General features: G+C 39.5%; 1 protein-coding gene across 1 annotated transcript; it reads right to left on the bottom strand.

Annotated features, from left to right (window-relative positions):
* Window positions 1-9,702: 9,702 nt before the first annotated feature.
* On the bottom strand, window positions 9,703-12,232 carry LOC104907323 (uncharacterized). The gene is made up of 3 exons (XM_010696237.1): window positions 11,197-12,232; window positions 10,667-11,010; window positions 9,703-9,927 (listed from the first exon to the last, which is right to left on the bottom strand). Exons 1-3 carry the CDS (start codon window positions 12,230-12,232, stop codon window positions 9,703-9,705), a joined length of 1,605 nt encoding a protein of 534 aa, XP_010694539.1.
* Window positions 12,233-23,980: the final 11,748 nt, after the last annotated feature.

Below are 23,980 nucleotides of genomic sequence, written 5' to 3'. Positions count from 1 at the left end.
ACAAATTTGAGGTTTGAAAAACTCGAGCAATTGATCCAGTCAATTCCTGCACTCGAGAGTCAAGCTCGTGGCTATGACATCATTGATCCTGAACTGAGGGACAACCTCCCTAAAAAGGTAACATTGGGTGACCTCCCAAAATTCATGGGGGTCGAAGACCCAAATGATCATCTTAGAGCTTTATCCATTTCAATGGCTCTCAAGGGCATGAGCAAGGACCGATTTGCTTATGTCTTTCCTTTAACCTTGGATGTAAATCCATCCAAGTGGTTCAAATTAGTAAACAAAGCTAAGCTAAATGACTGGGAATATATCAGAGAAGAGTTCCACAAGCAATACATATACATTACTCTGCCTCCTATTGGGCTTCGCGACTTGGAATTTACTAAACAGAATTCCAAAGAAGATTTCGTGACCTTCCTTAACAGATGAAGGGAAAAGCTGCACAAATGACCAATAGGCCATCCTAGGATGATCAAGTCCGACTGGTTATTCGTAACCTGCAGCTTAAGTATGGAGATCATATCAAGTTCCAATCCATAAATTCTTTCACGAAGCTCTATAAGGTAGGCTCGCTGATTGAAGAAGAGGTACGTCCCAGCAAGAACAAGGGTTCCAACAACAATAACTCTTTCAAGAAAAAGTAACAATAGTAACCCTTAGGCAAGACTCTAGAAGAAGCATTCACTAGGCCTCATGCAAAAGGAGCGCTTCAGCCTATCGACCGTACTCCGGACTCTCCTTCTGAGAAAAGATCCACCAAATGGAATCCTAATGCCTACTACAAGTACATCAAGGGAATGAGTATACGACATCACAGTATTGGACTTTGAAGCATCATCTGCAAGATATGGTCGAAGACGGTAGATTGTCAGTTCCGCCCGTAGCAAATGTCAACAATAGCGGCAGCTCCTTGGGAACTGCTTAGATAAGGCCGGGGTATAGTCATTTAACGCTAGTTTTCTAGGATGAGTCGGAGAGTCCCTCCCCTAGCTCTTACATTTCCTTTCCTATCAAGTCTATCTTATTTAGCAATTTTTTTTTTTAATAAGCCTTGTTTTCTTTATCTTTAATTAATAAAATAATTGCATTTTTCATTTTCATTGGCCTTTTTCCATCATTTTATTTATGCTTCTAATTCAATGATAAAACTTAAGTCACCTAATTAACCTGACTAATAATAAAAAAAGGAGATCTGAAATAAAAAATGATAAAAAGAGGACATACTTTAGATCCGCAGTTATTTCCCTCTCCTTTCCATTAACCCTCATAGGCCATCCACATACATCCAAGGAAAACAAAAATCCTCTAAACCATCATCTCCATTGGCCAAATAGCCTTTCAATTCAAAACTCCACAAATATCCTTCAAACCTTCCACTACCCATAACCAAAAACTTGTGCACAAGCCTTACTATATCCAAATAGATCAATGCCAGAAGGAATAAAAAGTGAACAAAAATCAAAGTGCGAAAAAAAAAACCAAAAGCAAAAGAAAACGCACAAGTTAAAAAAAATGCAAAAGAGAAAAGCCAAAGGCAAAGAAATAAAAAGTCATGCTTGGGGGTTGCACACAAGTTTCTACCCCTCATTCAATCCCTTCAATCCATCAAACTTTAATCCTTATAATTCAAATCCACAATCCTTATCTTATCCTAATTAATTCAATCTTCATCAAAGCTAAAACCTTTCAACCCTTCATCAACCCTAACTCCTTATTCAAGGTATGTCCAAGTCCGTTAGGTTGAAAACCCGAACGGGCGGCCTAGGAATAAGTTAAGGAACAAAAAAAAAGATTTAACAAAAAAAGCAGATCCAGAAACTACGAATGGTCTAATTCCGCAGGTTCTAATGATTTGATTTTCTAGAGTTCATGAGCATAATCTCTTTCTAAATCGCGACATAGACTCCAGTCTGCACCTAGCCTCGTTAAAGCCTTTTCCTACCTGCATTCATTTGAGACACAAATTCAAACTTTATATTTTTCAATCCAAGCTCTCCTTTTCCCCATGATATTATGGTGATTAATGGTTGTATGTTGCAAATGCTTATTTAGTTCTTGTACTGCTCCTTATTACCTTCTGATTACGTGGGGCATAGCTTGTTAGTTCTATTTTAGTTCTATTCTCTTTCTTTTTGTTTAGTTTTGTTAGTTACATTTGTTTCGGGTGAAAAACTAGAATATGATATTTTGGGGAGTCGTCTCGAGATGTGACCCGTTTATTTCGATCAAGCCTTGTTTGGTCGGCTATAATCCTGTAAAATGAGGAAACCTACCCCAAGGGATGGCTCAGGGACTCCCCTCCGACGCTCAAGTCAGTAAATAACTTTGTGGAGGGAGAAAGTAGTGAGAGATGTTCTCAAGTGATACAGATTATATACCTTTGTGATTCACTTTGGTGGATTTTGAAATGCACGTGACAACCAAGCATTAAAATAAGTTTGACTTATATTTTTCCATATGGGCCATTGTAACAAATATTAGTGGCGTTAAAACTTTCGAAAATGGCATTTAGGCGCTAACTTCCATCCTTTCGAATATTTACGATCTTCTTCAAGCTGACCAAAGGCTTCATGCACCTTCGAGAACTGTACTCTTCTTCCTCGAGCAAGGTAAGTGTCCTCCTCAAATTAAAAGACCATGCAATCATAGGTAAGCATCCCTCAAAGCTTGAGGCATAGGAATAATATGACGTTGAGTAGGGGCGAGACTTAACGCATGATTTCGAGCAGGAGAGAGAGTCGAGTGCTCGAGCATAGGAGATGGAGGAATAGCTTGAGCCTCGAGCAAGGGAGGGGATGACTAGCTCGAGCAGTATAATTTATTAGGCGAATCATACTTAGGCGCTAGTTTTCCACAGTTCGAAGCCTTCGAACTTAAAAGATTTCCCATGTTATATTAACCTCTTCGAGCTAAGATTATTCAAGAAGCTTTTTTCATACACTCATTTGAACACTTTGAGGAATATGCATACCTACTTTGAGAAACATTAAGCTTGACATTGCCCCCATGCATTCACGACAAAGGCTGAGGAAGATAGAAAGGGCAGGAGCTACACTTCAACGGGCGAGCTGGGCCGGTGCCACCTCATTTAACATCGACTGAATAGTCGAGGGATTTCATTACGGATGCTCGAGGATATTGTATGAAATTAGAGTAGCATTGCAGAGCCTCGAGGAGTTTACTTCACATAGCTCGAGTATAATGTTTCGACTGCAAATAGGGTAGCAGTAGGAAGAGTATAGTCGAGCCGCAGGGGCCTAGTGATGGTGATGTGAGGTGGGATTAATATGGGACTTTGTCAGGTGATGGACATGTGCCGTCGTCGTGCCAAACTCCTTTGCTCGAGCAGCTGCTACGATATAATAGACCTCGAGCAATAGATGTAGTCGAGTCGACGCCCAATGCTTTAACTTCGAATTTGGCCACATGATTTCAAGCAGACTAATAGCTTGGTATGCATATTCACCTTCCTCGAGCAATACAAGTGGATTCATGTGTTCATGAGGGAGTCGAGTGCTCGAGTAGGGGAGATGGATGGGTAGCTCGAGCAGGGGAGAGGAGTGAGTAGCTCGAGTAGATGCTCGAGGGCTTGCCCATCTTCTTGTTTAACGGAGAACTCGAGTAAGATTTTTCCATGCACTCTTATCATTTCGAGGCATGCGTACTTCTTTTTCGAGAATAGTTAACATGGTGGGTTGCCCCATGCATTGCTGACAAAGGCTTGAAGGAGATAGTTGTAGTAGCCACACTTCGACGGGACGAGCCGAGTTGGTGCCAACTCGTTCAAGCTCGAGCTTAACTTTTAATGTGCCCAATTCGATTTATTAACAACCAAGTACCAAAATGAGTTTGACTTTTACTGCATGTATTCATTAATTTACGTGAGTTTGCAGAGGATGTTGCTCGAGCTGTGAAATCTATTGAGCACATTGCTTTTAGGCGCCAAGCTCGATGGACATCCCTTAAAGCTACAAGTTGGGATCGATGAAGGTCCATCGAGGTTGAGGGTGGCTTGATGAGCAGTTTCGAGGGAGTGGCCCGACCAAGGGAGCGAGTGTATGGCTCGGCCAAAGGAGGAAGTGAATGGATCGACCAAGGGAACGAGTGAATAGCTCGACCCAGGGAGGAGGTGAGTGGCTCGAGAATACCAACTAGCACGAGGGAGAACTGAGGAATATTCTTGTTCAAATGAAAAGCATGAGAATTATTTGTCGTGCCACTCGAGAATATCACCAGTTGATCGAAGATATCTTCGTGCTATGGAGACTGAGCAATTTGCCTATGTGACCCCCCTTTCATCCAATTAGCCCCATGCGTAACTCTTAACGTTTCGAATGCAAATAGAGTAGCAGTAGGAAGAGTACAGTCGAGCCTCAGGGGCCTATTGTTTCGGTTGAACGACTAGAATATGATATTTTGGGGAGTCGTCTCAAGCTATGCCCCGTCCATTTCGAGCAAGCCTCGTTTGGTCGGTTATAATCCTGCAAAATAAGGAAACCTACCCCGAGGGTTACCCCGGGAACGCCCCTCCGACGCTCAAGTCAGTAAATAACTTTGTGGAGGAAGAAAGTGGTGAGAGAAGTTCTCAAGTGATAGAGATTAGATACCTGAGTTATGGGGATGCATGTGCTATTTATAGGGAGTTGTTCCCAATGAAAAGTGTAATGTGTAGTGCCGACAGGGGTATTCTCGTCCCTTCAGTGATTATAGGCCTATCAAGGTTACAGACTATTATATATGTGAAGCTTAGTTCCTGGTGAAGTTGTCACATGTTATTGGGCTCGCCAAATATTTGGGCCCAAACAACATTATTTTTGTGCCAGGTAATACGTGTTGTGGATATTGAGATGGATGGATATGTGCATGAGTTGTACCTATATTTTAAGTAGATTTTTTTAAAAGAGCTACATTGATTTATTTAATGTAGTTGTTCATGATTATTTGTTTCCATGAGTTGTGCATAATGTTGTCATGTGAAGTTTAGATATTCGATTCATGGTTCTGTAATTTTCATTGCTATTATTATATTCATTCAGATTCTGATTAGGCGGTTATATATACAATAATGTTATATTTTATCATATTTGATAAATCATTGTTATAAGTATATATATCCTTGTGAGTTCATTTACATCAGCAGTGGTTTAATTGCAATATATGATTATTTTATGATGCTATTGAGTATGAATTTGAGTTGGTTGTTTCGATGAAATTTATTTATTTTGGGCTCTTAAAATTGTTTCTAAGCTATCACAACTATTTTTATTATTTTCTAACTTCATGCTGCGTTAAATTATATTCTTTTTGAAGATAATATTGTCAACATTATCATTATTATTATTAAGAAATTGTGAAGTTATTTTGAATTGGAATTGATGGGTTATATGACCCTATATTGTTGCAGTTGGATGTAAGATCTTAAATGCCGTTGTGCAGATGATGAAATTATATTATTATATGTGTTTTTGTTTGGGGATGATGACTAGTGAGACGGCATGGTGTCCTAGGAATGAACAGTCAATGTGTATTGAGAAGGGTACACAATTTATACTTACATGCTGAGCAAGGTGTGTAGGTTCGTCTTGGTTATTAGTTGTCATATGAGAGGTCGAGAAGTACTTAGTCGGGTACTATCTCGCATCAGGGTGTGGTCATACTAGACATAAGCGAGCACAGTCCTAATATTATTACCCAATAGGAATAGTGGGTTGCAATCCACTTACGCTCGGTTCCTTCTCAAACTTGTAAATAAGCCACTACTACAAATATGTGCAAAAGTATCACCTATGAGAGACCTCCTTAATGAAATAAGTGATTATTCAGTAAAAAAAAACCTAATTTGGTAGAAAGGTGGTCTATTATGACATGATAAAGGAGACCTCTTCTTTAAAAAGGTGGTTTTTTAAAACCTTATTAAAATTTTCTAATATTTAAGAAACCACTTATTCCTATTAAGAAGTGATTTTAATTTTATACTTCCTCCGTTTCTTAATAAGTGCAACATAGAGAAAGTGGGGGAATACCAAGGAATGTAGAGAGAGAAAGTTGGGACCATAATAAAGTAGAGTAATTCAAGTGATGAAAAAAAAAAGTTGTGGTCTCCTCTTGCTTTTTGGTGGCATATTTGTAATAATATTGAACTTTTTTTACCATTTTGAGCTTGGTTGCACTTATTGTGACTATTCCAAATAAGGGAAATGTTGCACTTATTAAGAAACGGAGGTAGTATCTTTTTTTTAAAAAAAATTATATATTATGTATGTGTTTTCAGGTAATCAATAATAACTGTATTACTAATTATTAACTTAAAAAAATAACACACACGTTTATGACCCATTAAAACCCTAAATATACTACTTTTTACATAATTTTTTAAAAAAACCAAAACCAAAAGTAGTTTTCAATTGATGAAGCGGAGAAAAATACTTAAGAGAGAGAGAGAGAGCGAGTGAATGAAGAGTCTAAAGAGAGAATAATTCCGACGCGATGACGAACAATCAAATGTCATCGGCGATTGCGAACTTTTCCGACGGCATTGACGATTTTGAAGATTTCGTCTGTGTTAGTTTTCAATTGATGATAATACTGTTTTTAATTTCTTCAATTTCGAGTGTTTTTTTGCTCTTCTCTTGCAGTAATTTTAAGTGATTTTGGTTTCAATTTGTAGGTGAATGAGGGAGAATCGTCATATAGTTATTGAAATTGGTTAATTTTGCTATTTTTTAAAGTGCGATTGATTCATATAGTTTTCTTTTGCTCCAATTGAATGTAAAAACGTTGAATAAGAACATGCTTATTGATCAAGTTTCGAGTGTTTAAGAGGCAAGAACATTGTTCTCAACTTCACAAAAGTAAGTTGAATTGTTGGAGCATGAAGTGTGTGACAGAACTGTAGGCAATTGCAAGTATTTGTGGCTGATATTGGGGTGCTTTGGTTAAGAAGCCCTAGAAATCTTGCGTTGGGCTTGGAGAAGAGGGAAAGAAAGAGTGTTTTTGAGAAGGAAATAAACTAGACTGCATTTAGGACGCGTTATGGTCATTATGAATTCAGTGTGATGCCATTTTGATTAACCAAAGGTCCGGCTATATTTATGGACTTGATGAATAGAACATTTTATGAGTTTTGGATAAGTTCGTTGAAGTATTCATTATGAGCATTTTAGGATAGTTTTGGAGACACTCAAGAAGAACCAATTGTATGCCAAATTCTCTAAGTGTAGTTCTGATTTGAGAAAGTACAAGTTGTTAGTGAGTGGCCTACACCGAAGTATTTGTCGAATATAAGGAGTTTTTTGGGATTAGCTAGTTATTATAGGAGATTTTTGGGAGATTTGTCGAAGATAGCAAGGCCAATGACTTATTTGATGAAAAAAGAGTCAAAGTTTTAGTGCAGTGAGAAGTGCGAGGAGGCCTTTCCGATAGAGGTGATCATTTTGGCCCGGCCCGCTTTTGGGCCGGGTTTTGGGCAGAATTTTTCAGCCCAGGGGCGGGGCCGCCTATAATTTTTTTGGCTTTAGGCGGGCTTTGGCAAGCCAAAAACGACTTTTAGTCTATTTTTTGGCTCGGCCCGTTTTGGCCCGCAAAAGCCCGCTAATTTAGGCACGAAATAGCGGGCTTTGGACACAAAAATTCAGCCCGGATTTAGGCCCGGCCCGACCAATGGGCAAAAATTTTTTGGCCGCAGCCCAGGCCATGATTATCTCTACTTTCAGACTTTGAAGGAGCGTCTAACCTGTGCAACTGTTTTAACCCTGCCTGGCAGAAATGAAGGATTCGAGGTATATAGTGATGCTTCGAAGAATGGATCGGGGTGTGTTCTGCAACAAAATGGGAAGCTGATCGTGTATGCACTTCTTCAGTTGAAACCATGTGAGTCCACTTATCCTACCCATGACCTAGACCTTGCTGTTATTATGTTTGCCTCGAAAATTTGGAGACATTACCTATATGGAGCGACTTGCAAGATCTTTACTAATCATAAGAATTTGAAGTACATTTCACCCATAAGGATATCAATATGAGGCAAAGAGGATGGTTGGAATTAATTAAGGACTATGACCTAGATATCCAGTATCACGAGGGGAAGGCGAACGTAGTCACCGATGCTTTGACTAGGAAGTCGATTCATAGCCTGAATGTGTTGGTAGTTCCTAAGGATTTGTATCAGATATGCAAAGGCTTAGTCTAGAAATTCTAAATCCCGGGGAAATCGAAGCAATATTGAGGGCTTTGTCGTTGGGATCGTCAATTTTCGATGAGATAAAAGAGAGCCAAGTTGGTGACAAGCACCTAGATAAGATTAAGAAGAAGATGAAGCAAGTCAAAGAAGTTGACTTGAAGGTTCATAATGATAAAAGCTTCAGGTTCAAAGAAGGTGGTGTATACCACAAAAGTGTGAAGATTTAGAAGGAAGCTTATGGAAGAGGGCCATAATACTCCATCTTCCGTGCACCTTGGAGGTGATAAATTGTGTATGGATCGAGATTTATTATTGGTCAAATATGAAGCGTGAAGTCGCTTAATTTTTGTCAAAGTGTGTGACTTGTTAGAAAGTAAAGATCGACCATAAGAGACCAATAGGGAAGGCTCAATCTTTAGATGTTCCTGGATGGAAGTGGGATTCTATATCAATGGCCTTTGTGACTGCTTTGCCAAAGACGAGAACTGGCAACGATACTATTTGGGTGAATGTGAACCGTTTGATGAAGTCTACAGTGTTCGTTTTGGTCAAAGAAACGTGGAAGAAGAAGCAACTTGGCAAGACATATATTAAGCATGTATTGAGACTGCATGGAGTCTTGAATGACATTATTTCAAATAGTGATTCGAGATTTCTCTCGAAATTTTGGCAAAAGGTCCAGTTGAAACTTTTTTTTTTTTTTTTTGCTAATTAAGAGAGATATATTTCACACCAAAACCAGTACATCCTACACACTAGACTTTGAGGGGACAAACTAACTAGGTTGGACTCTCCCCAACAAAGCTAGGAACAACTATTTACACACATGTTGAGTGATCTGCCTCATCCATTCTCTATCTCCCCTATTAATTCTTTTTGGTATAATACTGTAAACTCTATCTATAACTGACCTTTGTATCCTATTGACGGTTATATGCACAGAAACAACCTTCTGTTTCCAATACACCTCATTCCTCACTGACCATATATGATAAATGACAGCTGCCAGAGTTGCTGTGTACACATTCTTCTTGAATTTACTGAGCCTGTTTCTTTGAATCCAGCGCACCATTTCATCAATTATGCTGGTCATGACACAAATCGGCATCCAAGTAATTATCTGCCTCTAGATGGTTTTACTATGCCTGCATTGAACTAGCAGGGGGTCTTGGCATTCATCACTACATCCACATATGAGACAAGTATGAGACTCACTAATACCATAGTTGAACAGCCTTGCTGATGTCTGGAGCCTATCCTGCATTACAAGCCATATAAAAAATCTGTGCTTTGGAGTAGTTAACCTATTCCAGACTAGCTTATCCCACTGCACTCTATCAAGATCTCCAATCCGTCAAGAGTAGATGTTGCTGACTGAATATTTGTTCATCTGAGTCAGTGTTGTCTCTAGTATCTTCTCTTTTAAGGTTTCTTTAACACCACACACCTTCTTCCAGTACCAACTACTTCCCTCAGGAGGTTGGTAATCCCACTAATTGTTATTCTTCATATAAATTTCATTAATCCACTTTATCCATAGATTGCCTTTCTTTGTTAATCTGTCTGATATCAGCTATATTCCATTTGTTAATCTGTCTGATACCCAAGCCCCCTGCATACTTAGGTAGACAAACACTTACCCAAGCAACATAACCAGGCCTCCCACTATAGTATTCCTCAGTCCATAGGAAAGATCTACAAATACTCTCTACATCATTAAGCACTTTCTTCGGAATGATGAACACCTGACACCAGTAGACTTGAACACTTAGCAGCACTGAATTCACCAATACAAGCCTCCCCTGATAAGCCAAGTTTCAGATGCTCTAACTTCTTATCCTATAAGTGATCTTCTCTACAAGATTCATATAATCCTTCACTAAGATTCTTTTAAAACTAATTGGCACTCGAAGATATTAAAAGGGGAAAGAACCCACATTAAAACCTGTCACATTCATTAATCTTTGAATCACCTCCTGCTTCATGCCAGATGTATGTATTTCAGTCTTATTTTCATTGACCTCCAAAGAGATACATCAGAGAAGTGCTTAAATCCTTGGAGCAAAGAGTAAACTGGAAAAAAAAAATCCCCTCTACTACAGAGGATGATATCATCAGCAAAACATAGATGATTCAATCTAACTCCATAGCATGTAAGGTGAAACTTGAATTGAGTATTTTCCCCTACCACCTTTAGAGTTATAGATAAGTATTCCATGCACATTACAAACAGTAAAGGAGAGATGGGATCTCTCTATCTAAGCCCTCTCTTGCCTTCAAAAAACCACAGCATTTGCCATTAATCATCAGTGTAAATCTAGGTGAACAATCTCACTTTAGGATTAGCCTAATAAACTGTCTAGGAAAGTTCAGGCCAATCAGAATTTCTTCTAGGAACTTCCAGCTTATTGAATCATAAGCCTTCTTCATATCCATTTTTAATATGCACCCTGGACTAGCATTCTTTCTCCCATAATTTCTAACCAAGTCCTGGCAGATCATAATATTATGACCAATGAACCTCCCCTTAATGGAAGCCCCTAGGTTCTCACCAATTATGACAGGAAGAATTGCTTTTATTCTATCACACATGACTTTTGTGATGCATTTGTATATAGTATTGCAGCAAGCAATAGGTCTGAAGTCAGAGACACTACTAGGACATTTAACTTTAGGAATTAAAGTTAAAATAGTGGTGTTTACTTCTGTTAAGAGCTTACCTGAAGTAAAGAAATCCTTGATGGCGGCAGTGATTTTGGAACCAACAATAGACCAAGTGTCCTTGAAGAAGTGGGTTCCAAATCCATCAGGACCTGGGGACTTGTCTCCTGGAATACAGAAGAAAGCCTGATAAATTTTAGCATCACTTATAGGGCTCAGTAACCTCTCCTGATGTTCAGCACTTAGAACAGGCCCATTCTTCAGAATCTCATCACAAATTCTACTATCTCTCCTCTTATCATTGCCAAGCAATTACTTATAATAAGTGATGAATGCTTCTTCAACTTTATTACCTTCCACCAAGGTTCCATTCATATCATGAATGCCATAAACATTATTCTGCATTCTTCTCTTCCTTATGGCTCTATGAAACAAACTAGAATTTTCATCACCCTGCTGAATCCATGCTAATTTTGCCTTTTGTCTAAGGAAAGACAAGTAGCATTCATGAACTTTCTTATACTCTGCAACAACTCTTTCTTCTTTCTTAATATCACCAGGATCTTGCTTTAAGTGGTGCTGACACTCTATCATAATCTCATAAGCCTTGGCATCAACAACTTGCATTTCTGAGAAGCCATGCTTATTTATATTCTTCATTACGTTCTTCATCGTCTTTAGTTTTTGCACCACTCTAAACATTGTTGTGCCAAGAATTCTACTCTCCCAGCATTCTCTTACCTTGTTCAGAAAACTAAGAGCCTGACTCCACATTTTATAATACTTGAAATGAGTATTCCCACCTCTTCTATCATCAAAGACAAACAACACTATTGGTGAATGATCAAACATGCCCCCAGGCATAAACCATGCTTTAGATGCACGAAACTTCTCACACCACTTCTCATTAAACAACACTCTATCCAATTTACAATAAACTCTCATATCACCATATTGTTTATTGTTCCATGTGTAATAATAGCTAGTAGATTTTAGATCATCTAACTCACAATTATTTATGCATCTCCTAAATTCCAGCATTTCACCATCTCTAACTGCAGAACCCACACGCTCCTCTCTATTTAGAATACAATTGTAATCACCCATTGCTACCCAAGGATGCTTGATCTTCTGAGCTATATATTCCAAATCCCTCCAGAGAGCCTTCCTTTGTTTAGCAGAATTCTGTGCATAAACAAACGTACATTCAAACTCATGAGTCCCACTTAAACTTCTAATATGACTATGCATAAGCTGGTCTGTGACAACTTTCATCTCAACATGAAATGCTTGGTCATTCCAAGCCATAACACTTCTTCCACTAGGATGGTTTACAAAATTACTACTAAAGCACCACCCAGAGAATAAATTTTGAGACATCATATCCATTTTATTCACTTTAACCTTAGTCTCAATGATCACAGGATTAAGGGTTTACAAGTTCAACAAGTAAGTAAACGAAAAATCGGGTTTTTAGGTGTTGTTTACTTCTTAAATAAAGGTTATACTTAATATAAGAGGAAGATGTAATACAAGGCTGATCAATAAACAATATAACTACTTTACAGTAGTTTATCAAAAAAAAAAAAACATCAACCATGGAGGCATCTAAACCAAAGCACAATCGAAGTAAAAGCATTGTTTGTTCGATTTTTAGAGGAACGTGACATGCAACGATTTCTAATTCAAATATCATCAACTACGAATCATAACTAACACATTGAAATCAACTACGTATAAGATCTTAACAAAACAGGTTTCCCGCACAAAATACATTCGTAGCTTTCATAAACTCCATAAATAAGTGTTATCATAACAATTAAGAAAGTAAAGCTTCAAAGGTGGTTCTTGTATACCTTAACTTGGTGTCCAGGAAATCAAATCTTACTTAGTAACTTTTACCACTTCTCCAGTAACCTCTTAGAACCTTAGGAATACATTCATCACCTAAAAGTTAGTAATTAACCCACAGAAATTCAAGTTTCAAACAAATATACCTCATGCATGCTGAAATTCAGCCACAACTCACCTTCCTTGGTTTTTCTTAGGGTTACGGGAATGGAACTTTAAAACTAACGCTTGCCAAATATGGAGGACACTTTGATGAACCCATGGAAGTGTTTGCATGCAAGTTTCATTGCTAGGAGCCAAAGAAAGCAAGCTGACAATAAAGCTGCTTCAACTCGCCAGAAATGGCGTGAATGAGAGAGAAATTTGTGTTGCTTTTGTTATGTTTGTTTGTGGAGTGTTTCTGATGAAAATGAATGAGGACCTTCCTCTCACATATATAAAGAATGGGTAAGGATAAAATCGTAATTTTTGGTTTAGTATTAGGGGTAGAATCGTCATTTCCCATGCTTATGTGTTAACTAGAATTTCCAAGGCTTCAACTTGGTTTCTCTTCTCAATTCCTTCCTAATCCTTAATTATTCTTAACTAAATTTATCCAGAGTATACCATATACCTTAGTTAAGGTATCTTTACCTAATTAATTCCTTAATCTCACTTCCTCGAATAATAAAACGATATCAATAACTAATACAAATCCCATAACTCTGAGATGATACTCAATGTTCTTAACATAACTTATGAATTACTCAATTATCACATAGCTCATGTTATTAGTTAGCTAATAACACATAATATCCACGTTACTAACAAATTTCACATAACATTCATTTACACTTTTAGATATCAGAGCGTAACGATCAAAATTTAAATTAATCTTCATTAGCATAATTGATTGAGGATTATTAATTCTAATCTTAGCTTAATAAGTCAGGCTATTACACTCTACCACCATTAAAGAAGTTTCGTCCCGAAACGTACAACATACCTTGGAATAATTGGGGTATCGCTCTTGCATATCTATTTCTTTTTCCTAAGTTGCTTCTTCCGTTCCATGATTGGTCCACAATACTTTAACTAAAGGTATTGTCTGGTTCCGCAATACTTTTTCCCGTTTATCAAGAATCCATGTAGGTTTCTCTTCGTAACATAATGACTCATCTATCTGCAATGGTTTGTAGGATAACACATGTGAAGGATCATGTATATATTTCCGTAGTTGCGAGACGTGGAAGACATTGTGAACCTTGGACAGTTCTATTGGCAAGGCAAATTCATAGGCGACTTCACCAATTCTTCGCAAAATCTCGAATGGTCCTATAAATTCAAGACTCAATTTCCCTCGCAGTCCAAATCTTTTCACCCCCTGAGTAGGTGAAACACGAAGAAATACCTTATCCCCTTCTTCAAATTCCAGCTTCGTTCTTCGTAAGTCAGCATATTTCTTTTGTCGATCTTGTGCGACTTTCATTTTCTCTCGAATTACCTGAACCTGCTCCATTGTATCTTGAATTAACTCAGGTCCAGCTGGTATACCCGGACTCACATCATCCCAACAAATAGGTGTTCGACATTTACTCCCATACAAAGCTTCATATGGAGCCATACCAATGCTAGATTGATAACTGTTATTATAAGAAAATTCTATTAATGCCAATTTATCCTCCCAGGAGCCCTTAAATTCTAATACGCAGGCTCGTAACATGTCTTCTAATATTTGGATTATTCGCTCGGTTTGCCCATCCGTTGCTGGATGGAATGTTGTGCTAAATTTCTGAGTCGACTCCAAAGCTTCTTGCAACTTCTACCAGAAATGACAGAAATCGGGTATCTCGATCAGAAATAATAGTGGTCGAAACGCCGTGCAATCGAACAATTTCTTTGATATATGCATCTGCTAGTTGTTTCTTGCTCTAAGTTACTCCCATATAAATAAATCGTGTTGTCTTCGTCAATCTGTCCACTACAACCCATATAGAGTCATTTCCCCTCCTTGATTTAGGTAATCTTGACACAAAGTCCATGGATATCAAATCCCATTTCCATTCTGGTACTGGCAACAGCTGTAACAATCCAGACATCTTCTTTCGCTCAAATTTTACCTTTTGACAAATCAAACACCTAGCCACGAACTCTGAGATGTCTCTCTTTAACCCTTTCCACCAGAAATATTTCGTTCTTCACATCCTGAATCATCTTATCTCTACCTGGATGAACAGAATAAGCACTGCTATGCGCTTCCTTCAAAATATTATTCCTCAATTCCTCGTCATTAGGAATGCACCATCTTCCATTTGAATGAATACTCCCATCAGCATATTCTTGGAAGTCTGTGATCTCATTCTTTTCTATCTTTGACTTCAACTCCTTGATAAAATCATCCTTGTACTGCTTTTTCGGAATTTCTTCAAAGAGAGACGGTTTCAGCACAATTGCATTCAATTCTCCTTGTAGTCGGCCTCTTGCAACCACTCGCAAATCTAATTGCACTAGTTCTTTATATAACTCTTCTGGCATGGATATCAATGCATTCACCTCCTGACGAGGTCTTCTACTGAGAGCATCTGCAACTTTATTTGTTTTTCCCGGATGATATTGAATATCTATATCATAATCTTTAAGTAATTCCAACCATCTCCTTTGCCTCATGTTCATTTCCTTCTAGGGGAAGATATATTTTAAGCTCTTGTGATCAGTATAAACCTTGCAAGAGACTCCATAAAAATAATGTCTCCACAATTTCAATGCAAAGACGACTGCTGCCAACTCTAAATCATGCACAGGGTAATTTTTCTCATGTATCTTTAATTGCCTAGAAGCGTAAGCTATAACTCGTTGGTTCTGCATTAGTACACACCCTAACCCTTCCTGAGAGGCATCACTATAGACCTCAGACCCTTCTGTTCCTGAAGGTAGAGCTAAGACTGGAGCGCTAGTCAATCTTTCCTTTAATTCCTGAAAAGCCTTCTCACATTTCTCTGTCCACTGAAATCTTGTATTCTTCTTGATTAGATTCCTAATCGGCAGAGCTATTCGCGAGAAATTCTCCATGAACCTTCTATAGTATCCAGCAAGCCCAAGAAAACTTCTAACTTCCCCAACATTGGTAGGTGCGTTGCAGGCCATTCTTTTACCGCTTTTATCTTTTCAGGATCCACTACTATACCTTCCTTGGTTACAACATGCCCTAAGAACATTACTTGATCCAACCAACATTCACAGTTACTCAGCTTTGCATAGAGTTTCTCTCTTCGTAATATTCCTAACACTTCCCTCAAATGTTCTTCATGCTCTTAGCGATCTTTAGAGTACACCAATATGTCGTCTATAAAGATTACCACAAATCGATCGAGCAAAGCCTTAAAGTATCTCTGCATTAAATCCATAAATGCTGATGGTGCATTTGTGAGCCCAAACGGCATCACCACAAACTCATAATGTCCATATCTAAATCTGAATGTTGTTTTCGGTATATCTTCCTCCACTATGTGCATTTGTTGATACCCCGACCTTAAATCTATTTTTGAGAATATTCCTGCCCCCTTTAACTGATCGAACAGATCTTCGGGGTAATGGATATCTATTCCGAATTGTGATTTTATTAATTTCCCGATAATCTATACACAATCTCATCGTACCATCTTTATTCTTCACATATAACATTGGTGCACCCCATGGAGACACACTGGGTCGGATATAACCTTTTTGCAACAGTTCTTCTAATTGCTTCTTCAATTCAGCCATTTCTGCAGGAGCTATCCTATAAGGAGCTCTAGATATCGGTGTTGCCTCTGGCACCATATCAATATGAAAATCAACCACCTGATGTGGTGGCAATCCCGTTAAATCTCCTGGAAATACATCCTAAAATTCTCTTACCACCAGAATTTCTTCAATTTCGCTTTCTTCCTTTTTACCTCCTTCTATTTGATTCACATAACCGACACCCTCAGGTACTATCTCTGTATCATTCTCAATTATCACATATCTTTTTCTGTCGGTCTCACCATTTCTTCTCTATATACAATGTTATCTCCGCATGGAGACCTCAATCGAACGGCTCTAGCGTAATATTCTATCATCGTCCAATTTGACTCAACCAATTCATTCCCAAAATCACATCATAATAATCCAAATTAAAGGGTATCAGATCTACCAGCAATTCTGACCCTGCTATCCTAATTTCACAATTCCTAAATATCCATTTACAACATATCGACTCCCCATTAGGCATCCAAATATTCATATTTAAAGGTTGAGCACAGGGTTTATATGGCAAGTTGCTAACAAACATATTCGAAATAAATGAATGTCAAGCTCCAGAATCAACTAACACCTTGGCCATCGAGTTACATAAAAAAAACCTCCCTGAAATTACATTACCTGGCAACTCCTGCAGCTCCGGAATCCCCTTCGCCTCTGTCTTAATAGCAAATAACTTCCCTGGTGCTTTCCTTTGATTGACATGTTGAATCCCTTTTACGGCCCTACCTTGGCTTGAGCTTCCTTCTCCAGCTGTCAGCATCAACATATTCCCTGGTTTGTTATTTCCTCCTAGCCTTCCTGATTCTCTCCATAAGGGACACTTATTAATTCGATGCCCAACCTTCTTGCATTCAAAACACACTATTTACCCCGAACAATTTCTGTCATAATGATTCTTTCCACAACGATTGCACTTTCATTCTATTCTACCACCCCTACCTTTCCCAGCTAGCCCTTTGAACTGAATAGGGGCTGACATTTCTGTTTTTGCTTTCTTGAATCCTCCCTCCTTAAATTTTCCCCCATTTCTTTTCTTTCTGAACTCCTCATCCTTCATTTTAATTCGCTCTTGTTCCAAGGCATGATGATATAGTTCTTCAAAAGTGGTATATGTCCCAATTCTCTTTTGATGCTTCAGGTTCAGGCCCTCAACGAATTGCATTATTTTCACCCTTTCATTGCTTACAAAGTTAGGCGCAAATCGAGACAATTCAAGGAATTTCGCTGCGTACTCCAGTATGGACAAAAATAAGAATTCATTTTACTTCATCCTCCGTAATGCCGGAGGAAAGAACTTATCCTTCATTTTCTCAACAAACTCTGCCCAAGTAAACTCTAATTGTTGGGCTACTCCTTTGGTGGTATTCCACCATATATCAGTTGGTCCTTCCATAAAAGGTAGCCATCTTAACCTTCATAGTTTCAGGACAATTGACCACATCAAGCAATTTATCCATGTATGTAATCCAATCTTCAAATTAGATGGGATCGGATTCACCGTCATAAGTCTGTGGCTTATGAGCAGCCAACCGCTTATAAAACTTCCCTTCATCATCATTTTTATTCTGATTCTGTTTTTCCAGTATCTCTATTAGTCGAGCATTCATCTCTTTCATTTCCTGCAACTGTTTATCTTTATCATTCTCAACCTCCAGCGATTTGGATGCACTTCATTGACTTGCCATTGCCTACATATTTAATTGCAATACTCAATCAAACTTTCATACATTTTTTTTCATAAGTTTACTTAATACAATAACTTAACAACTCTACTTCATATATATAGTCCATGATAGCATAGCAACTTCACTGGTTATTTATATACGTTTTTGATACAAACATATTGACTTTCCTTATTATTTACTTAAACATCTCATGCAACATACTGATCTTTGAACAAAACTTAACACTACATAAAGAAATGACATATATTAAAAGTTTCCTTCCGCTTGTCTCCCTTCCTAGGGTACACTCCCTTGCTCAATCCAACATGCAAGGATCATAATAGTACCCACTGTCGTCACTACTGATTGGCAGGGTCTCCGAAATATAGTCAGGGCCACAAGTCTTATACCCTTCCTCGGCCCCATACATGGTACTGGATTGGGTCGAATCAGTAGTACTTGAACCTTGTATTGTTGGGGTTCTTGAGCTAGAATGACTCTGAGTTCCACTGGAGGAACCGACCAACCTCCATACATCCCAACCATCCGCTCTTCCTCCCTATGGGCAATTCGATCATATATTTCCCTCTAATGAGGGTCATTTGGGTAGATTTGCCAACCACCCACATTCCACATTAATCATTTAATTCAATTAAGAAAAACAAAAGTAACTTAAAAACAAAATTAATTCATACCTAATTAACCACTCAAATGGTGGAGATGAAATGAGAAGAGAAGAGTAGTGGTGATGGTGGAGAAGAGAAGAGAAGAGAAGAGAAGAGAAGAGAAGAGAAGAGAAGAGAAGGGTTGCGTCGCGCAATGTGGGTGGCGCGCAAGGTGGTGGCGGACCCACAATGTGGTGGAGAAGAAATGGAAGAAATGGGTGGCGCGCAAGGTGATGGTGGAGAAGAAATTGTGGTGGGCGGCAGTGGTGGAGAAGAAATGTTGTGGTGGTGGTGGTAGTGGTGTCGCGCAAAGTGGTGGAGCAATGTGGGTGGTGGTGGTGTGTCGAATTAGGGCTCGCAAGGTGGTGGTGGTGCACTCGGTTTTTCGCATAATTTGGGGTATGAAGTGAAAGAGGGAAAGTGGGAATGAAGGAGTATAAGGCGCGCATAGGAGTTATCGAAAAAAAAAAGAAGCAGCTAGTAGGGCTGCGCTAGTTTTAAAAAAACGCAGCCCTACCTTGAGAAGGGATGCGCCTTTTAAAAAGCGCTGCCCTTCACCTTGAGGAGGGCTGCGCTTTTTTAAAAGGTGCAGCCCTTCAACCATAGGGCTGCGCTTTTATCAAAAGCGCACCCTTCTTGCGCAGCCTTTCTGTTTTTTCCCCCTAGTGCTCTGTAAGATATAGATGGATGAATAGTGAAACCATGATCATATTGTCCTGGAATATTAGAGGATTGGGTGCAAAAATCAAAAGAAGCTCTCTCCGAAAACTAATCACAAAGAATATCCCCCATTTTGTGTTCGTGCAAGAAACAAAAAAAGAACACTTTGAACCAAAAATAACCCTGAACTCCATTTGGAAACAATCCAACATCCAAGCCATCTTTTCCCCCTCGAATAGAAACTCTGGCGGGTTGCTATCACTTTGGGATTCCACATTCTTCTCTCTAGAGCCTTCAGAAGTTGGAAGAAATTGGATAGCATTAATTGGCTCAATTCCCTCCCTGGGATATAGCTGTTTAATTCTGAACATTTATAGCCCCTGCTCAGTTGAAGAACGAGTCATAGTATACACATAAATAATTTCCCTCTGGGACCGTGTCCAATTACCTTGTCTTTAACTTGGTTATTTTAATGAAACTCTATCACCTCTAGAAAAGGGTAGTCAGAATGTGGTTACTAATGGATCCGACAGTTTGAAATCTTTTTTGCAGGAATTGCAGGTAACAGAAATACCCTCCACAAATGGTTGGTTCACTTGGTTCCGAAATCAATCCAAAAGCAAATTGGATAGACTTTTTGTTCACCCGGATTGGATCTCTCATCTCCCATCCATTAAACTGCATATTCTCAACCGAAGCATCCCAGACCATTGCCCCTTATTGGTAACAACTCATGTGGTGGAGAAGAAATGAGAAGAGAAGAAATGTTGTGGTGGAGAAGAGAAGAAATGTTGTGGGCGGCAGTGGTGGAGAAGAAATGTTGTGATGGTGGTGGTGGTGGTAGTGGTGGTCGCGCAAGGTGGTGGTGGTGTGTCGGTTTTTCGCACGAAAATGTTGAAGGGTGAAAGAAAGAGGGAAAGTGGGAAGGACTATAGGGCGCGCATAGAAGATATAAAAAAAAAAACAGCTAGTAGGGCTGCGCTAGTTTCAAAAAAGCGCAGCCCTACCTTGAGAAGGGCTGCGCTTTTTAAAAAGCGCAGCCCTTCTTATTTGTAGGGCTGCGCCTTTTTACAAAAGCGCAGCCCTTCAAAAATAGGGCTGCGCTTTTATCAAAAGCGCAGCCCTTCTTGCGCAGCCCTTCTATTTTTTTCCCCTAGTGATGGGGACTGGGGCCCACGACCATTTCGATTCCAAGACTACTGCCTTTCTCATCCAGGTTGCCTGAAAACTATCAAAGATGCTTGGCAAAAATCACATAATTCGATCCCAGATAAACTTCGAGCATTCAAGCATGATCTCAAGGAATGGAATAAAAATTCATTTGGATCCATTGAAGAAAATATCAAAGCTGCAGAAAATAAGATATCTGAGATTGACACAATTGCAAATTCACGCTCTCTCGAACAATCCGAAATAGAGGACAGAACACATGCACATCTTAATCTATGGCAATGGTTAAGGAGAAAAGAAACATACTGGGCGCAAAATTCAAGGAGTCATTGGCTGCGAGAAGGAGACAAGAACACGAGGTTTTTCCACGCAATTGCAACTATGAGAAAGAGAAGGAATGCAATTGAAATAATCTTAGTGGATGGGTGTACAGTGACTGAACCGGACAAAATAAAAAAGGTTGCGGTGGCATACTTCAAACAGACTTTCAAGGAAGCCCATAACAATAGGCCCACCTTCAGAGGGATCAACTTAAAAACACTGGATGAAGCTCATCAATTTGCCCTCATATCCGAATTCTCCAATGAAGAAATAGATGAAGCCGTCAAGTCCTGTGATGGATCCAAGGCACCTGGGCCGGATGGATTCAACTTCAAATTCATCCATAATGCATGGGAGGTGATTAAAGAAGACATTTACGGAATTGTGAAGGAATTCTGGCAGACCGCAAAGCTTCCGAAAGGAAGCAACACAGCTTTTATTGCCCTAATCCCCAAGCTTGACAACCCATCCAACTTTACTGATTTCCGACCGATAAGTATGGTGGGATATATCTACAAGATCATCTCCAAGCTTCTAGCCCACCGTCTTCAAAAGGTAATGAACGAACTGATAAGCCCAAGCCAAACATCATTCATCCAAGGCCGCCAAATCTTGGACGGGGTCTTCATTGCCAATGAACTCATAGACACCTGTCGATGGCAAAAAGTACAAGCGGCAATTGTTAAGCTTGATTTCCACAAAGCCTTCGACAGTGTATCATGGAGCTTCTTAGAATGGATACTCCAACAAATGCAATTCCCCATGAAGTGGAGAAAATGGATGAATTCGTGTGTCATGAAGGCCTCTGCATCCATCCTAGTAAATGTCTCACCAACAATGGCCTTCAAGCTCCAACCGGTCTTCGCCAAGGTGACCCGCTCTCCCCCTTCTTGTTCGATCTTATTGTTAAATCACTTCCTCCTTATACAAAAAGCGACGGCGCTTCACTTGTGGGAAGGATTGGATGCGTGTGACAATGGTCCCAAAATCACTCACTTGCAATATGCGGATGATACAATATTATTTTTCCCCCCTAACATTGATCAGCTTATGAACGTAAAGAAAATGCTTATTCTATTCCATCAAGCATCGGGCCTAAAAGTGAACTTTCACAAATCTTCTATTCTTGGAATACATATCAATGAGTCTCAACTTCATCACTTGGCATCTTCATTACTATGTAAGCAAGGCAAATTCCCATTTGTATATCTCGGATTACCCATTGGCGGGAGCATGTCTCGTATTGAAATCTGGAATCCAATCATTGACCGGATCTCAAAGAAACTTGCTTCGTGGAAAGGAAGCTTATTATCTATTAGGGAGGCCTCACATTAATAAAAGCTTCGTTATCAAGCTTACCTCTCTACTTCATGTCGCTATTCCCTGCTCCCAAGGGGGTCATCAAGAGAATAGTGCAACTGCAAACAAAATTTCTTTGGAATGGTTACAATGAAAAGAAGTCAATCCCTCTGGTCTCATGGAGCACACTAGAACTTCCCAAGTCACTTGGGGGAGTCAAAATAGGCAACCTGCAAATCTGAAACTTGGGCCTATTATTTCGATGGTTATGGCGCCTACTCACTGAGCCATCCTCTCTATGGCAACAACTCATTAAGTCCATATACAATTATGGACCGGAGATCTCCCTATTCGACCTTAAAGCTCCTTGCCTAGGTGGGTTGTGGAAAGCCTTGTGCACTTCTCTTCTAAAGCATTCCAATGCTCAATCATTGATTATGACGAGAGTAAGGAAAAAAATAGGCAATGGGGTCTCTTCTTTATTTTGGCATGATCTTTGGGTGGGCAAAAAGCCGCTAAAAATACTGTGCCCAAGACTATTTCGTCTATCATCTTCACCGAATGCCGTCATAGCTACTCTTGGTTTTTGGGATGGCCTCACATGGAAATGGAGCTTAACATGGAAGAGGGCCTTGAGACCCCAAGATATGCAAGAGGAACTGTCTCTCAAAAGCATCCTTGAAGAGGTGACTCTGGATCCAAGGCAGGATGATATATTTATATGGAGCCCGCAAAAATCCGGAGCATTCTCGATAAAATCCTTCACACTAGAGATGAACAAATCCGCGAAAAAGCAAGGTGTGATAATATAAGTTGCAAAGGGCTTTGGCGGGGCCTTGTCCCGCATAGAATCGAATTATTCACATGGTTTTCTTTGCTTGGGAAAATCAACACCAAGGTGAAGCTCATCTCCATATGGGAATTATTTCACTATCAAGTCATCTGTGTGTATTATGCGGCAACTACCCCGAGACAACTGAACACCTCTTTCTTCATTGTAGCTTCTCGTGGATGTTGTGGTGTTGGTGGTGCAACATTTTGGCAAATAAATATGGTTACCCCAGCTACGCTATAAGATTTGTATCTCACACGGTCTCCTCCCCTTCACGGCAAATTCTTCAAAAAGGTTTGGCAAGCAAGTTTCTCGATTATAGTATGGACCCTTTGGAAAGAAAGAAACTCCGGAATTTTTGATAACACCCCATCCACTCTCTTACAACTTCATGATTTAATCCTCCTAAGAATGTGCTGGTGGATTAAGGGCTGGGGAGATCCCTTCCCCTACTCGTCGCATGAAGTTATTAGTAATCCATCATGCTTGGCGTGGGCCGAGAGTCGTCATTTGTTATCCAGGCCTCAATGCCATAAGCACCTTGAAAAATGGAGCCCTCCTCCCATTCATGTCATGAAATGGAATGTGGATGGCTCCCTTCAACCTCCTTGTCAACAAGCCGCCATTGGTGGTGTTCTTAGAGACCACGCTGGAAAATTTGTTTGCATCTTCTCCTCTCCGATCCCTCTCATGGAGATTAACATGGCTGAGGTCCATGCTATTCACCGGGCCTTAAAGATCACTCTAGGGTGCAATCTTTTCAAACCCTCTCATTTGATTATTGAATTTGATTCCCTGAATGTGGTAAAATGGTGCATAGAAGACAAAGTTGGGCCATGGAATATTAATTTCATGTTGAACTTCATCAAAACACTGTGAGAGCCTCCCCAAACTTCTCCATATCCATCATTCA

The sequence above is a fragment of the Beta vulgaris genome, chromosome 4 (genome assembly GCF_026745355.1).
Source record: "Beta vulgaris subsp. vulgaris cultivar EL10 chromosome 4, EL10.2, whole genome shotgun sequence".
Taxonomy (NCBI): domain Eukaryota; kingdom Viridiplantae; phylum Streptophyta; class Magnoliopsida; order Caryophyllales; family Amaranthaceae; genus Beta; species Beta vulgaris.
This window is presented reverse-complemented; position numbering and strand designations above follow the sequence as displayed.

Coding starts and splice junctions, on each gene's coding strand:
- LOC104907323 (XM_010696237.1), bottom strand. CDS start 12,232: ATGGATATGATGTCTCAAAATTTATTCTCTGGGTGGTGCTTTAGTAGT. Junction 11,011..11,196: donor GAATGGAACCTTGGTGGAAG/GTAATAAAGTTG, acceptor TCTGTATTCCAG/GAGACAAGTCCCCAGGTCCT. Junction 9,928..10,666: donor TTATGATCTGCCAGGACTTG/GTTAGAAATTAT, acceptor TACTGGTGTCAG/GTGTTCATCATTCCGAAGAA.